General features: G+C 41.8%; 1 protein-coding gene across 2 annotated transcripts in view; it reads right to left on the bottom strand.

The window, feature by feature from the left end:
* The window catches only part of ANKDD1A (ankyrin repeat and death domain containing 1A), a 43,575-nt gene that overhangs the window by 2,328 nt on the left and 26,305 nt on the right, over nucleotides 1–14,942 (bottom strand). For both annotated transcript variants that reach the window (XM_072613969.1, XM_072613979.1), the window contains exons 7-13: nucleotides 13,842–13,940; nucleotides 11,714–11,812; nucleotides 10,320–10,418; nucleotides 6,812–6,910; nucleotides 5,945–6,043; nucleotides 3,510–3,605; nucleotides 2,075–2,276 (exon numbers count right to left, since the gene is read on the bottom strand). In XM_072613969.1, the coding sequence (XP_072470070.1) occupies nucleotides 2,075–2,276; nucleotides 3,510–3,605; nucleotides 5,945–6,043; nucleotides 6,812–6,910; nucleotides 10,320–10,418; nucleotides 11,714–11,812; nucleotides 13,842–13,940 (793 nt within the window). The remainder of the gene's footprint in view (nucleotides 1–2,074; nucleotides 2,277–3,509; nucleotides 3,606–5,944; nucleotides 6,044–6,811; nucleotides 6,911–10,319; nucleotides 10,419–11,713; nucleotides 11,813–13,841; nucleotides 13,941–14,942) is intronic.

Raw genomic sequence — 14,942 nt, 5'->3', positions numbered from 1 at the left:
TGAATATGCCTCAGTTGTTTTCATTTTAGTTGGTTACAGGTGAGGTTGGAGGGTTTTTCCCATACGTTTATAGTTTGTTGTTCATATCTTTTGACCGTTGTTTCTTCTGAGCTTTTAGAGCCTTTATAATCAGTGCCATTTATTTAGTACTTAGCACACAGAGCCTTGTAATTATTTAACTCTAGTTCAACTTCTCCAGGGGGCCTTGCCCCCAGACACATTGTTAAGTGCCTCAAGGACAAGAATCCTGATTTAGACCTCAGTATCCCCTAGAGGACCCAGCCATGTGAAACAATGGTAGGTACTTAAAAAAACACCACTACCAAATTTGGAAAAGGGCAGTGAGGCACCTAGCCATTAAATTTTGGGTGCTCTGATTCTCTGGGGGCCGTATTTCCCCAGTAGAAGGATCCCTTTCACAGGCCATTACAGATAAACCACACCAATCACTGAACTTTTGGGCTAAGCCCACAGACGCATCGTAGCAGCCTGACTTCCCAGGACTTCTGCTCATTTGATATACTTTTTACATTTGCTCTATTATACTTATCCTCCCCATTATGTACAGGGACCCCCATAGACAAAGTTCAGTTTGATTTGAAGGCCTGCCATACATTCAAGGGACTATAATCAGTACTGAGAATTCAAAAATGAAATAATTTGTGCTTCTCAGTTTACATTCTGCTGAGAAGATACAGTACACATGCAGAAGCTGTAACATGTAAAGTAGTAGAAGGAGCAAAGGAGAGAGAGATGAGAGTGGGGAGCTGTCTGAGGGAAAAGCAGCAACAGTTTGTGGAGACCAAGGGAAACATCACAGTGATAACTAATTTGGAGACAAAAATCTAAATATCCACAGGTGGGATATGGCGTATCAGATTTGGGGGACAGCTTGTCTTGTTCTGATGTAATACACTAGGGAAATACATGTGAGGGCTGAAAAGCTAGAATGAACCCTTCATTGCCTGTTTAAGGAATTCGTATTTTATCCTAGAGGTGGTTGAGATCCACTGACTTTTTTGAGTAGGGAGTGATTGGTCAGAACTTGGGCTTTTTAGGAAGTTCATTTTGGTAGCTCTGTGAAGGATGGGGACAACCTAGAGATGAGGAAATCAATTAGGAGGTTATTATAGTAATTCAAGGAGTGGTAAAAGCTTGAATGAGTGACAGCAGATCTAAGACGTATTGTGGAGGTGGAATCAACAGGATGCATGATGAATTATGCTACCCGATTTCTGATACACATATAAAATTTATATATATATGTATATGTACACATACATGTTGATTATAAGGATCTCCACACTGAGTTTATTTCAGTGTATCTGTTTAGCTTTCATCTTAACCATAAGATCAATATAGGTTTTTGTAATAATTCATTTTCATATAAAGCAGTTCTATATTACCATTTATTAGACTACAGGAAGCAGAGAAATCTGAGTCTTTGATAAAATTTCTTTTGCTTTACAGCTTTTTAAGAACTATAAGCAAAACTGGAAATTTTTCTGTAACGATTATATTCAGCTGAGCTTAAAAAAACTGAGCATTTTATTTTAAAATTTTTAAATACTATCAGGGAACACTTTTACCAAAATAAATTAAATTTCTTCGTTAGTACATGTTCCTTCCTAATGATGAAGGTTAGAATTGTACTGGAGCCATAGGATAGCCTGTCTCAGTCATACCGCCCAGACCTGAATTGTTCAGCGAATGCTTTGTTAGAGACTACTATGTCAGGTATAGCTGTACTCAGCCAAGAAAATAAAACACACCCACGCATTGCTATAATAGAGTGTAACCTGGGGCAAGTCCATATCAGGTACAAGGTGCCATGAGAAAGCCAAGAAGGAAGGAATCAAGGATAGCGCTCAAGGATAATTAGAAAAGTTCAAGTCGTAAGGGCCCAGCAAATAAGGCAAGTGACCTGCTCAAGGTCCGATAGGGTAAAACAAAACAGGTTCAAAGAGGAAACTACAGCCAGGGCTGCTTGACCTGCTTTTCACTGTTCTTTCCGGTGCATCCCAAGGAAAAAAAGGATTTTTGCCAGAAATGTGGGTTTGTGTATAATAAGTACCTGCCCACTGCTGTTCAATAGCACGGATGTGTGCATCAGTAAACTTCCAGTAATGTGCCAGTTTCTTCCAGTCGTTGTGCTTGAGGTATCTGGTGGCAAGGCACCACAGCACTGAGCGGATATGCTGGGTCTCCACCCCATGGTCCTGCTTAAAGGTTAAGGGTTTCACAGCCCAAGAGTCAGAGTCAGTCCTGAGGTTGTCCTGCAGTGGCAGAATAGAAGCTGGTGATGTGAAAGGTGCAAATAGCCTGTCAGGAGGAAATCATGGGACAAGAGTCTGCTTGACCAGAAAAAACTTTTAGAAACAATTTGCTGAGGGCCCCAGCTTTCTGCTTTGGGGAGGGTGATGCCAGTCATGGGACCACAGCCACTGTTGGCAACACACTTCATCTACTACAGTCTCTTCCGCCTCCCTGTCTCCAGGGTATGACTTGGGGAGGCCGTGGAAGATACCCTCTTCTGGTCTGTGAATTCTTCTGTGCTATCTCTGCAGGTGGCTATCTACTTTGTGTTTGAATACCCCCCATAACACAGAATTCGTTACAGTTCATGGGATCATGTATGTTCCCTGACATTTTAAATAGAAGAGGCTTTCAGGAAAACAAATGGAAAATTCTTGGGAAAGAGGAGGCCTTGGAAAATAAAAATAATGTAAAAATGCATCAATAAAACATTGAAAGAAATTAGGTGTAAGTTTAGTCTCATAATTTTAATTTTTTTTGCCAAAATGAATGTCATCCTGACAACAGCTGATATTTGCATGGAGTTTTGATATTTGCAAAGCCATTTGTGAAATAGAGATCTATGAGGATACAAGTTAAGAGAGTCACCTAAGGTCACACAGCTGTAATGTCAGAGGTATTTCCCCCCCACATATACACACGCCCCTTTTACCATTTCTCTAGCCTAGCTCTCATCTGCTCCTTCATGAAGGTCCTGGGTTAGCCAAACCCTGGGCTGGCTCCCACCCCCACAAAAGAGGTTTCATGAGATGGAATTGGCTTATTTTCAAGGTGTCATCACTGATTCTGTTGCTACTCTCCTGGGAGAGCAGGCCAACTTAGGCAAATCTTTTATCCTTTGAAGTTCCATAACCTCATCTGTAAAACGGGTATAGAAGCACTTTGATGGATCTAATTTGCCATGAAGACAGGATCTAAAACAAGACACTCGTATGTCCCTGTCCACTCTGGGTGATTTCCATTCCATGAGCACATTTCATTCATTCAAGGTAGTTGGTTAAAGTGGAAGGAGTGAGTGTAGTTGGTGGCCATGCCATTTTCTGTTTCTTTTTCCTATCCTGGACTTATACATGCATCTCTTCTACCATCACTTGGAGGCAGTGCTGGCTGATTGTAGCTGACTGTGGCCAGGTTCTATCTGGAAACCTAAGTCACGTCACTCACCACACACCAACAACAGGGAACTTTCCTACCTGTTCCCATTTGTAAAATCGATCTGCTTTTATGATCATATCTACCAAGCTGATGTGGTTGCCACGAGCAGCGACATCCAGTGATGTTTTTCCTTGCTAGAATTAAGAGGAAAGAACAAATGGCATTACTACAGTTATTTATGTAAAATGAAGATGTGATATTATTTTTAGTATGTCCTACAAATTCCTTTCACTGAAAGAATGACATTTCCTGCCCTTACTAGAGAGTGGAAAATGAGAGGTTTCTGTAGGTATGACATTAGATGTTAAAAAGTTTTCAGTAATAAGAATATTCACATTCATAAGAATCACTTCTACCATGTAAAGGTTTAGAGAGCATTTTTCTTACAAACAGCCCTCTTTGGTGAGAATCACAATGCAAGTTATCACTTTTTTAGAGAGGGAAGCTTGGGTCAGGGATCTGAAATGACTTCTCTAAAGTCACCCAGCTAGTAAGTAGTGTGATGCAACAATGACGTCTCCACAAAATCCGGAGTATCTTACTGCAGTTTCAGAGTAAAAACAATAGCTCATATTTATCCAAGGCCTGCGATACATCAGGCACAGTACTAAGTGCTGTATGGATATTTGATCCTCACAGCAATCCCTGTGAGATCTCCATTTGACAGTTGAGGAAGTTGAGGCAGAGAGAGGCTAAGTGACTTGTCTAGGGTCACACAGCCAGTACGTGACTGAGTCCAGATTTGAATTAGGTCTTCCTAACCTCATCCCATTGTGCCGCCTAGCTGCCAAAAGGTTGCCATGAGTGCTAGAACACCTCAGTCAGTGCTTTGTATATTGCGCTTCATCTCTTCCACGCAAGAACCTCTGGGACTTTGCTTCCTGGGACAGCCACGATAGAGTGGCTTGTACCTCTGCCAAGGATACGTGTGATGTTTCGTTAGTCATATCTTTACTGTTCACCCTCTCCGTCCCATCGTCCTTTAAGGCCATCCAACGTGGAGTTTTCCGTGACTAGTAATGATCCATCCCTTTCTTAAATGCTTTTGTGACCTAGAGGCTTTATCACACAATTCACTTATATTTCATTATATGCTGCCGTGTGTGTGTTTGTCCTTCGTTGCCGAAGAAGACCATGCCATCAGAGAAATGATGACATGACTTGCACTTGACTTTGTTTTGAGTGAGGGAGGGCTGTGCAGGTCACCAGCCTCACTTCTCCTTCAGAGCCATCCAAATCCAGTGACCAGATATTCATCAGGATGACTGGAGATGGCCCAGGATGAGGCAGTTGGGGTTAAGTGACTTGCCCAAGGTCACACAGCTAGTGAGTGTCAAGTGTCTGAGGTGAGATTTGAACTCAGGTCCTCCCGACTCCTGCATTGGTGCTCTGTCCACTGCACTACCTAGCTGCCTTATGTTGTTATTTAATGTATGAATGGCCCTGGGCAAGTCATTTGTCTTAGCCTTGGTTTCCTAGTAAGTACTATCCAACTCTAAATCTGTGATCCTGATATATTTCCCAACTAAATAGTAAACTTTTCCAAATCAGGAACCGGACCCCACTTCAGTGCTAGTTTATACAATAGACATTTGGTAAATTCCTTTATATTGTTATGAAGAGTGACCTGTGTTCATGTTTAAAGACAGAGTCACCCCTAGGATACAGAAAATTGGAGGAACTGCCCCCAGGCCCACGGGTTGTGATTCCAGAGGCCACTAGAAATGCATAGTGACTCAGTAAGGCCACAGGTGGATCAGGTAATGTTAAGGGAAAAAAAGACCGGAGGCTCATACTTATAAATTTCAGCTTATTACAGGGGTTCCCATCAATGAACTTACTTTCTTAAATAATTTGATAACTATTTCAATATAATTGGTTTCCTCTGTCATCCCATGTATTTTGTTCTTCAGTAGTTTTTCACTCATGTCCAAATCTTAGTTACTCCTTTTGGTTATTTTCTTGGCAGAGATACCAGAGTGGTTTACCATTACAGATGAGGAAACTAAGGCAAATAGGGTGAAGTGATTTGCCCAGGGTCACACAGCTAGATTTGAATTCACAAAGAGGAGTTCTTTGGCCTGGCACTCTATTTACTGGTACCTACTGGTATTTTACTTTATACATTTAAAACATCTTTGTGAGAGGGGACCCAGGACACAAAAACATGAAAAAGCCCTGGCCTATTCCGATTCTCCCTCCCCCTACCCTCAACACATAATGTTGTATGTTGTTCCACCCATCACTCCCACCCCTTTATTCCTCTTCAGGGCTGCCCTTGGTAGTAATTTTAATGATATTTCAGTGATATCAAAATAGTATCAAAAGGTCTGTGAACTAGGCTTTCACAACTTTCTCCCTGCACAGAGAGTTGAGCCTAAATAAATAGTCTCTTGCCAGAGGGTGTAGTTTATGGTATATCTCCATGAGACCTGGCTCTTGGAAGCAGGTAAAGAGTCAATGTATTAATAACCTTATCTGTCAAATTTAAGTTCACTCCTGCAAGGAGGATCATTTCCGCTATGTCTTGTCTCGCATTCTCAGCAGCAATGTGGAGGGGTGTCTGTTGTCTCTGTTTGAGAAAATAACATGACAAAAGAGGAATGGATTTTAGAGCAAATGATGTTAAACTTGAGGAGTAACAAGTGGAGCAGTGAGATAGCCCATCCAGCATCCGGGCCCTGAACTAAGGAAGCCAAGCTTTGGAATGGCCATTGGCACCCTGATTAGGCCATGAGGTTTAAAAGAAAAATCCCTTTGCTATAAGTAGGTTAAAGAAATTTGCAAATTGAGCATAAAAGATAACTAGACAAAGAGAAGGTTTTTATCAGGAGCTCCCATACAGCCAGCTCCTTTGGCCTCAACACATTCTCTCATTGTAAGATTTAAATCCCTGGGATCAAAACGTATCCTTGGGCTTCCCACTGACAGAACAAGGACCTTAAGCGTCTACCCTGAGTAAAGCAAACAACCAGCACCCAGATGGAACAAACCATCCCACTTTCAGATTAAAGACGTTGCATGCTTCATGACCTATAACAGATAGCGGAAGAATCAGAAACCAACCATATTTACAACCGCAAAATTTTAATAGGAAGTTGGTCATTTCTCCAAAAATTACTTAAAATTACATTTTGGCTGAGATTTCAAAGATGTCAGAGGGAGAGAAAATAAGATTCTTATGAATGGAAACAAAATTTAGCTCTCCTCCCACCCCCCCCACAAAAGGAAAGTACATTACTGCCAAGACAAAGCTGTACCATCAAACCACAAACCTGCCAAACTCCAAATAGCAAAATGAGCATAGCGTCTGCAAAGGATTGCCCTGAGAAGAGCTTACATTGTCAGTGACGTCAAGGTCGGTTTCTGCCTCGATGAGGAGTCTGACCATGGAAGGGTAGTTACTCAGCACTGCGATGTGGATGGGAGAGGCGTTTTGCTGCGAAGAAATCACAGCAGTGAGCCCAAGAACTCCAGAGATGCTTACAAGTCAGAACTGGCTTTTGTGTAGGGCTTATGACAGCGTTGACCCAGGTGACCGGAGACATTGGCAACACTGACGTGTGAAGCCCTGAGCCAGTCTGGGGCCGCCGTCCTTATTTCAGACCACTTCACTGTAAGAAAATCTTACCTAATTGGAGACAAAATCCAATTCTGTTTACATTTGTTAAGCTCCTGCTATGTGCCAAGCACTCTGTGAGATGCTGCAGGTACAAGGCAAAAATGAAACAACCCCTGACTTCAAGCAGCTTGTGTTCTGCCCAGGAAAAACCAGTGTAAATACAGATAAGGAGATAGATCGATTTCAGAGACGTAGGGAAAGCTGTTAGGTTGCACAGTGATTAGAACGCTGGACTTGGAGTTAGGGAATCCCAAGTTCAAATCCAACCTTAGATAGTTCATAGCAGCGTGGTCCAGGCAAGTCACTTACCCTCTGTCTGCCTCAGTTTCCTCACTTATAAAAGGGGAATGATAACAGTACCTGCCTCCTAAGGTTGTGAGAATCAAAAGAGAGAAGGCGCCTAGCAGAGTGACTAACACATAGTATGTACTTCATAAATGCTTGTGTTCCCTTCTCCCCCCAGTTCCCTAATTATGGTTTGGAGTCTGCATTGGTTGTCTGTGCATTTGTTTGTTTTTGATGTACAACATTGATTCATGGGCCCAATCCCACTGCCAGTGAGCACAGAATCTTCAGCTTTGAGCTGGTGCCCCTCCTTAGCCTGATGGCCCCCTTGCGTCTCCCCTTTCTCAGTGCACATCTAACTAATTGCATTAGCATTGGTGAAGCTAAGAACCCCCTACCCTCAAGCCATCCACTGGCTTCAACCTACCTAATAGAGTTTACAGGTGTGTGCCCCCATGCCCAGCAATATGATACTGCCCTGCTCCAAGCTGCTCACCATGCAACCAATGGAATTAAAATAAGAGATTTATAGTATCTGAAACTGGAAAGAAGGAAAAAAACCTTAAAAGGCTTCTAGTCCAACCACCTCCTTGTATGGATAAAGGAACTATGACTTGGAGAGGTTAACAATGAAGGGGAAAATGGACATTAAAGACCCTTTACAATTTAGCCCCTCCTGAACTAATCCCACATCTCAAAGCCTTCTGATCTCATCTTCTACTGTTCTCCCATGTGTACATCCTTCTTTAGCCAAGCTAAATACCTTATACCCAGAATATACTATATACATTTCACCCTAGGCAATATTCCCTGCCTACAATACCACCCCCTTCCACTCCCCCAATTCATTCAAGATAGTCAAGACTCCACTCGAATTCTGACAGCCCCATAAAGCCCCATTACAATATAAGGTAACATATACTTTCTTTTTATACATATACCCTAAATGGCCAACTAGACTCTTACACTTTTAGCATCATAGCAGGTGCCACATTTGTTGGTTATGATGATGATAAAACCCATTTCTGTTCTCCCAAAGTCCATAAAATCCTCTAGCTAGAAGGATCCCAGGGGGTTCATGTAATCTAGTCCCATCTTCATTCCCTGCCGGGATATCTAAACTATCTGCATTGAGGTCTCTTGGAAAATCCCTAGAGGCGGGGACTCTTTTCCTTTTCTGTGTTGGATCACCCGGATAATCAAGAAGTTTTTCAGTCTTTAAAGTCTCTCAAAGCTCAGCTTATGTGTCATCTGCCCTTTCTTGATCCCCAGGTACTAGTGCCTTCCCTCTCTCCAGTTATCCTGGATTTATGAAATCTATTTTTGTATATTCTAATACGTGTTCATTCCCCCAATAAAAGGTAGGCTCCTTGAGAGCAGGGACTGGTTCATTTCTGCTGCAGTGCACAGTCGGTACTTATTAAATAAAGGCTGATTCTGATGCTTTATAAATAAATAAATGACATTAATAAATAAATACTTATTCTGATTCTTTTATTGTTGTTCTTACTTGTCTCCCCTGCTCTAATTCATTTTCTTTTAATATAGTACTCTACAGGCAAGATTTCCTCTTTCCCTTAAAAAGCTCTTCACAAACTTCATGTTAGTGATCCTGTCAACCCATCAAAACTTCAGAGTCAGAAGAACCCCTCTTGTTTGATGAGGCATTTGATAAAATCTTAAGGGACTTGCCCAAGAAAATGGAATCCAAGTCTTCAGACCCCTGGTGAGGCACCCTTTTCACTATATCTGATTTTCCCTTAAGTCAATTTAATTCAACAAGTGTTAACTAAGTACCTACTATGTGCAAGGTGTTAAAGATTGTTGTTCAGTCTGTGTCCGATTCTTTGTAACTCTATTGGGATTTTCTTGATAAAAATATTGGAGTGATTTGCTATTTCCTTCTCTGGTTAATTTTACAGACGAGGAAACTGAGGCAAATAGGATTAAGTGGCTTGCCCAGGGACACACAGCTAGTGTCTAAGGCCAGGTTTGAACTCAAGCCTTCCAGAAACCAGGCCAGATACTCTATCTACTGTACTACCTAATTATCTTATTGAAGATACAAGGATGAAATAAGACATGGTCCTTGAGTTGACACTATAAAAGTAATGGATATATTTTGAGAAGTAGCTTGGCATCATGGATATAGACCTGACCTTGGAGTCATGGCATCCTAAATTGAAGCCTCTCACACATACTGGCTCAAGACTCCAGATGCCTCTCTGAGATTATACATTTTAGGGCTGCATTGGTAGGGATATTTCTCAACAGAAGTTCCTTACACCAGTGAAATCACACACACACGTATTTTACATTTATATATGCACACACTTACATATATACACTTATATACTTTATACTCACATATACACACATGTTTATATACACACATACATACACATTTTAGATTTATATGTACACACATACATTTATATATACATATAAATACACACATTTTATATATACATAAACATTTTAGGTTTATATACACACACATTTATATACACATATGTTCACATACACACATATTTTATATGTACACACGTTCATTATACACATGCATATGTGCGCGCGCACACACACACAGACCTGGATTTAAATTTCAGCCCTGATACTTCAATCCACTTACCCTTTCACCCTGCTTCTTCAACTATAAAATGAGAATAATACTGTCAGTGCCTAACACACAGGATTACAGTAAGGCTTAAGTGAAACAAAGTATGTAAAGCCTTGCTCATTTGAAAACACTTTATAAATAATTATTTCCTCTTATAAATTGGCATTGGGCTAGATATGTTCTCTAAGGTCCAAAAACCGCGTGGAAGAACAGTATCCATGCTTCACTGTACAACTTCATGCATTACAGCAACTTGAGTCAGTTGTCCACTTATTCCATACCAGTTGTATATAAGATTTTTAAATTAAAACAACAACTTACATAATTTGCAGCATCTACGCTGATCCCAGCACCAATGAGAGCTTGAGCGATGTCATCAAAGCCATGTAAGGCAGCATAGTGAAGACAATTCATTTGTTTCTAATGGAGATATCAGAAATACAGCATGATTCCTGACCTCATATTTTAAAAAAAGGAGCATTTATAGCTACCGTTTAGGTCATGTCTTCTATTGCAGGAAGCCTTTCCCTATCTGTCTAGCTGCTAGCATCTTCCCTCTGAAATCACATCCCATCTGCTACGTATATATCTTGTTTGCAGTTTTCTAATCTATGAATCTCCCCCAGCAAATACTGTACAAAGCAAGTGCTTAATAAGTGCTGAATGAATTTGAACTCAGCTCCTTTTACCCCAAATCTAGTGTCAATTCCACTATACTTTTGAGCTTTCCCTTTGCATTAGATTATAGTACTGATGAGACAGACCATGGGTTCAATTCCTGTGGAGTCAGCTAATTTAATTCCATCCCATGGCCACAGTCTGCCTTCCCACATTCTCAAAGATTCATGGACACTGGTCACAAGAGCTGTGCGTGTCTGTGTGTGTGTATATGCATGTATATGTTATGTGTGTTGGGAAGATGGGGTATGGGGGAGTTGAACAGAACTGACAAAGTAAGTCCAGTGTTCTAGTCTTCTGAACCACTATACACACCAGAGGCAAATTCAGCCAGTTTAGCTCTAGGATCTATTTGCTCCCAAAGTCATGTTCCCCCCTCCCATGAGAGATAATCACTGTCCCTGTCCAAGGGAGAATTAACCCCTGTGGCCTCAGCCTCAAGACTGCTGGTGGGAATCGTAGCAGCATTCCACGCCATAGCCTGGGACAGGGATCCTAGGCAGCCGCAAGCCCAGGCTACAGGCCCACCCACTCCCAAACCCCACAGCTCTAAAACAGTTCAGGTGCCTAGGTTTGGACCTTTTGCTGCTGCCTTAAACACTCAAATGTCCCTGTTTTCTTGTTACTTCTTATGTGAATCAGATAAGGTATTGGAAAGGCACTGAAAAAGCACCAACTTTGAAGTCACAGAACCACGGTCACCTTCTTGCTTTTGTCAGCTGATAAACATTAAGTGCTAACTACGTGCCAGACACTGTTACTATCTGTGTGACACTGGGCAAGTTTCCTCATCTGTAAAATGAAGGTGCTGGACCCGATGGCCTCTGAGGTCCATTCTAAGTATGACTCTGCCATCCTGTGTTATCCAGTTTTTCACATGAAGCATCTACCTCTTTATCTGGCCATTCATTCTGATGACCCTTAACTGTTTGTTATTTGGCCAAGGGACAGAAAACGAAGCAGCACCAGGCAAAGTCAACAATGCACAATCCTCAGCAGCCAAACAGACAGAAAACAAACAGGACAGGTTGGGTCACCTGGGTCTGGGCGTTGACCTTGCTGCCAGCCTGAATCAAGAGCTGAACACAGTCCAAGTGGCCTCCCTCAGTCGCCGTATGCAGTGCAGTCAAGCCTTCCTGAAACACAGGGTAGAGCTGATGGCAGCATGTCACAGAAAACGGAAATCCAGCCTCAGAGCCTGAAAGACCTAGGCTCAATTCCAGACTCTGATACACCCTGACTGTGACTCTGGACAGATCACTCAGACCTTTCATGCTCTGGGAAACTACTCTTTAAGTTGCAGAGAAGGTTATGATCTTCCCTGACAGAAGGAGTTTCCTATATTAATAATATCACAGGTTTCAGTCCTTATCCCTCATTAGAATGCTCTCATCTCCCATAAATTAACCCAAAGTCTCCACTCTGATTAGGCTAATCTGCTCAGCATCCTATGCACATGCTATGGTCGGTTTTACCTCTGTATTTTTGTTCATGGCATTCCCAGTACCTGGGATGCCCTCCCTCCTTCTCTTTGCTTATCCAAAACCTGCTTTGCTTTTAGGGACCAGCTCAAGTCCAAAGGCATTCCCTGACTCCTCCAGCCACAAGGATCTCAGGGACTTCTGATATTTATTTTCTTATTAGAATTTAAGTTCCCTTGGGGCTTTTGTCTGTGTTTTCCATCTTTGTTTCCCCGGTGTGTGATACAAGTAGGTGCTTAATTAATGCTTATTGATTAATTCTTCACTCATCTACAGCCAGTCGTGCCATCTGACATCCCTGTTTAAACACTGCTGTTTAACTTTCCATACATACATGTATGATTTATCTAACTAGACTATAAACCCCTTGAGGGTAAGGAATTGTTGTACATAACTTCAGTGTCCTTCCCATCTCACATCAGGTGATTTCTGCCTGTGTGAGTCTGGGCTAGTCTAGCCTCTTTGTGATTCATTTTCTTTGTCTATAAAATGAAGATTTGTTAGCCAGGAGGGACCCTATCAACCCTAACTCTATGGGCCTGATTATACATATCCATATATGCTATGTATTACATACGTAGCCAGTGTTGCTGCACGTCAGTAGGTGCTCAACATTTTTTCTACTCCATCAATGCATGTGTAAACTATTCCCAGATTTCATCCACTTGGAGGAGGGGCAAGAGAGAACTTGAAAATATGTCCCATTCTCTCTAACATTGAGACTATTCCCCACATCTCAAGGGTTGTCCTTAGAACAAAAGGATTAATCATCCACTAATCAGATACAAATAAAGGCAAGATGGCGCCATGGACAGAGTGTTGGTCCTGAAGTCAGGACAACTCCTCTTCTTCCTGAGTTCCAATCTGGCCTCAGACACTCACTAGCTGTGTGACCCTGGGCAAGTCACTAAACCCCATTTGCCTCAGTTTCCTCATCTATCAAATGAGCTGGAAAAAGAAATGAAAAACCATTCTTTGCCAAGAAAACTCTAAAAGGGGTCACAAAGAGTCTGACGCGACTGAAAATGACTAAACAACAAACAACCACAAATTAAACATTTTTTAGATGCCTACAATGTTCCAGGTACTCTGCTAGACACTACAAATGCCACAATTAAGTGCTGAAGTAGGGAGAAAAGAAGGGAAGGTCAGGGGTAAGGACCCTCACCTCAGGAGGCAGTCAGGTTGACTCAGGGGATAGAGGGCTGGTCCTGTAATCAGGAAGAAAGACTGGAGTTCAAATCAAGGCTCAGATACTTACTAGCTGTATGACCTTGGGTAAGTCCCTTAACTTCTGTTTGCCTCAGTTTCTTCATCTGTAAAATGGGGATAATAATAGCACCTACCTCAAAGGGTTGTTGTGAGGATCAAATGAGAAAATAATTGTAAAGTAAATTGTAAAGTAAGTGCTGTATAAGTGTTATTATTATTATTATAATTACTAAAGTAAAGCTGACCCTGCTGTAGAGGAAGCATTAGTATTCATATGTAACACTAAAAGGCTTAGTATTCTAAGGGATAAATAAACCTAAATAGGTCAATGAGCACAGAGAGCAGGGCTAAGACAGGGGAATGCTTTGGATACCTAATGAAAGTGGAGAGGAGAAGCTTGGGAAACCAAGGCTTCAGAAAGACTACAAGGCAAGGGGGAGCAAAGGGGCCCATGGCAAGTGTCCTAACTTACCGAATTCTTTTCCTCTAGGTCCAGTCCAATCTCTATGATCCTCCGCAGCACCGAAGAGTGGCCATTCTTTGCGGCCAAATGAAGGGCTGTGTTCCCCTCCTGCAAAGAGATACTGGCTCAGGTGGGGAATAGGCAGATGAGTAATTCTGCATGCTAACCAAAGAATCAAAAAACTTAAATCATGGTTTGTACTTAAAGACTACCTGCTCCCACCCACCCATTTTATAGTGAGGTAACAGAGCAGTGAAAAGACCCCTCAATTCAGGATCCAGGGACCTGAATCCACTTACTGGCTCCATCGTTACTCTCTATATGACCTTTATCTTCTTAAACCCCAGGGCTTTTGGTAAAACAAGGATAATATTTGTACTTGGGTTGTTGATGATTCGTTTTCTGTTGTGATCTACTGTTTATTATCCCCTTTGGGATTTTCTTGGCAAAGATACTGGAGTGGTTTGCCATTTCCTTCTCGAGTTCATTTGACAAATGAGGAACCTGAGGCAAACAGAACTTAAGTGACTTGCCCAGGGTCACACAGCTAGTATATATCTGAGGCTGGAATTGAGCTCGGGTCGTTCCTGACCACAACCCCAGTGTTCTATCCACAGCGTCACCTAGTGACTCAGTATTTGTGCTATCTACCTTGAGACACAAATGAAATGACTAAACCATCACTAAACAACCAGGTACTTTTTCCTGTCTCTGCTTTGAAACCAAGTCTGATTATTTGCAGCAATCAATTTCAATCATTTTGTTTTTCCTATCTGTGGCTGACCTTGTGCATACTGCTTTCCTGGTTTTGCTTGCTTCACTTTGCATCCATTCACAGAAATCTTCCCCCCCCATTTCCTTGTATCTGTCATACTCATCATTTCTTTCAGCACAGTCATATTCTATCACATTCACATACCACATTCCCCAATGGATAGGTCTCTCCTTCATTTCCAATTATTTTCTAGTACACAAAATGCTACGGTAAATACTTGGGGGTATACTGATTCCCAGAGCAGCATGAATTACACTAGCTCTCCATATCTCTGTAAACTCTGAGGAAGAGAAAGGGCCAGGGACTTCCCTGGGCAGAAAAACCCAGGCTTGTTC

The sequence above is a fragment of the Notamacropus eugenii genome, chromosome 1 (assembly GCF_028372415.1).
Source record: "Notamacropus eugenii isolate mMacEug1 chromosome 1, mMacEug1.pri_v2, whole genome shotgun sequence".
NCBI lineage: Eukaryota > Metazoa > Chordata > Mammalia > Diprotodontia > Macropodidae > Notamacropus > Notamacropus eugenii.
This window is presented reverse-complemented; position numbering and strand designations above follow the sequence as displayed.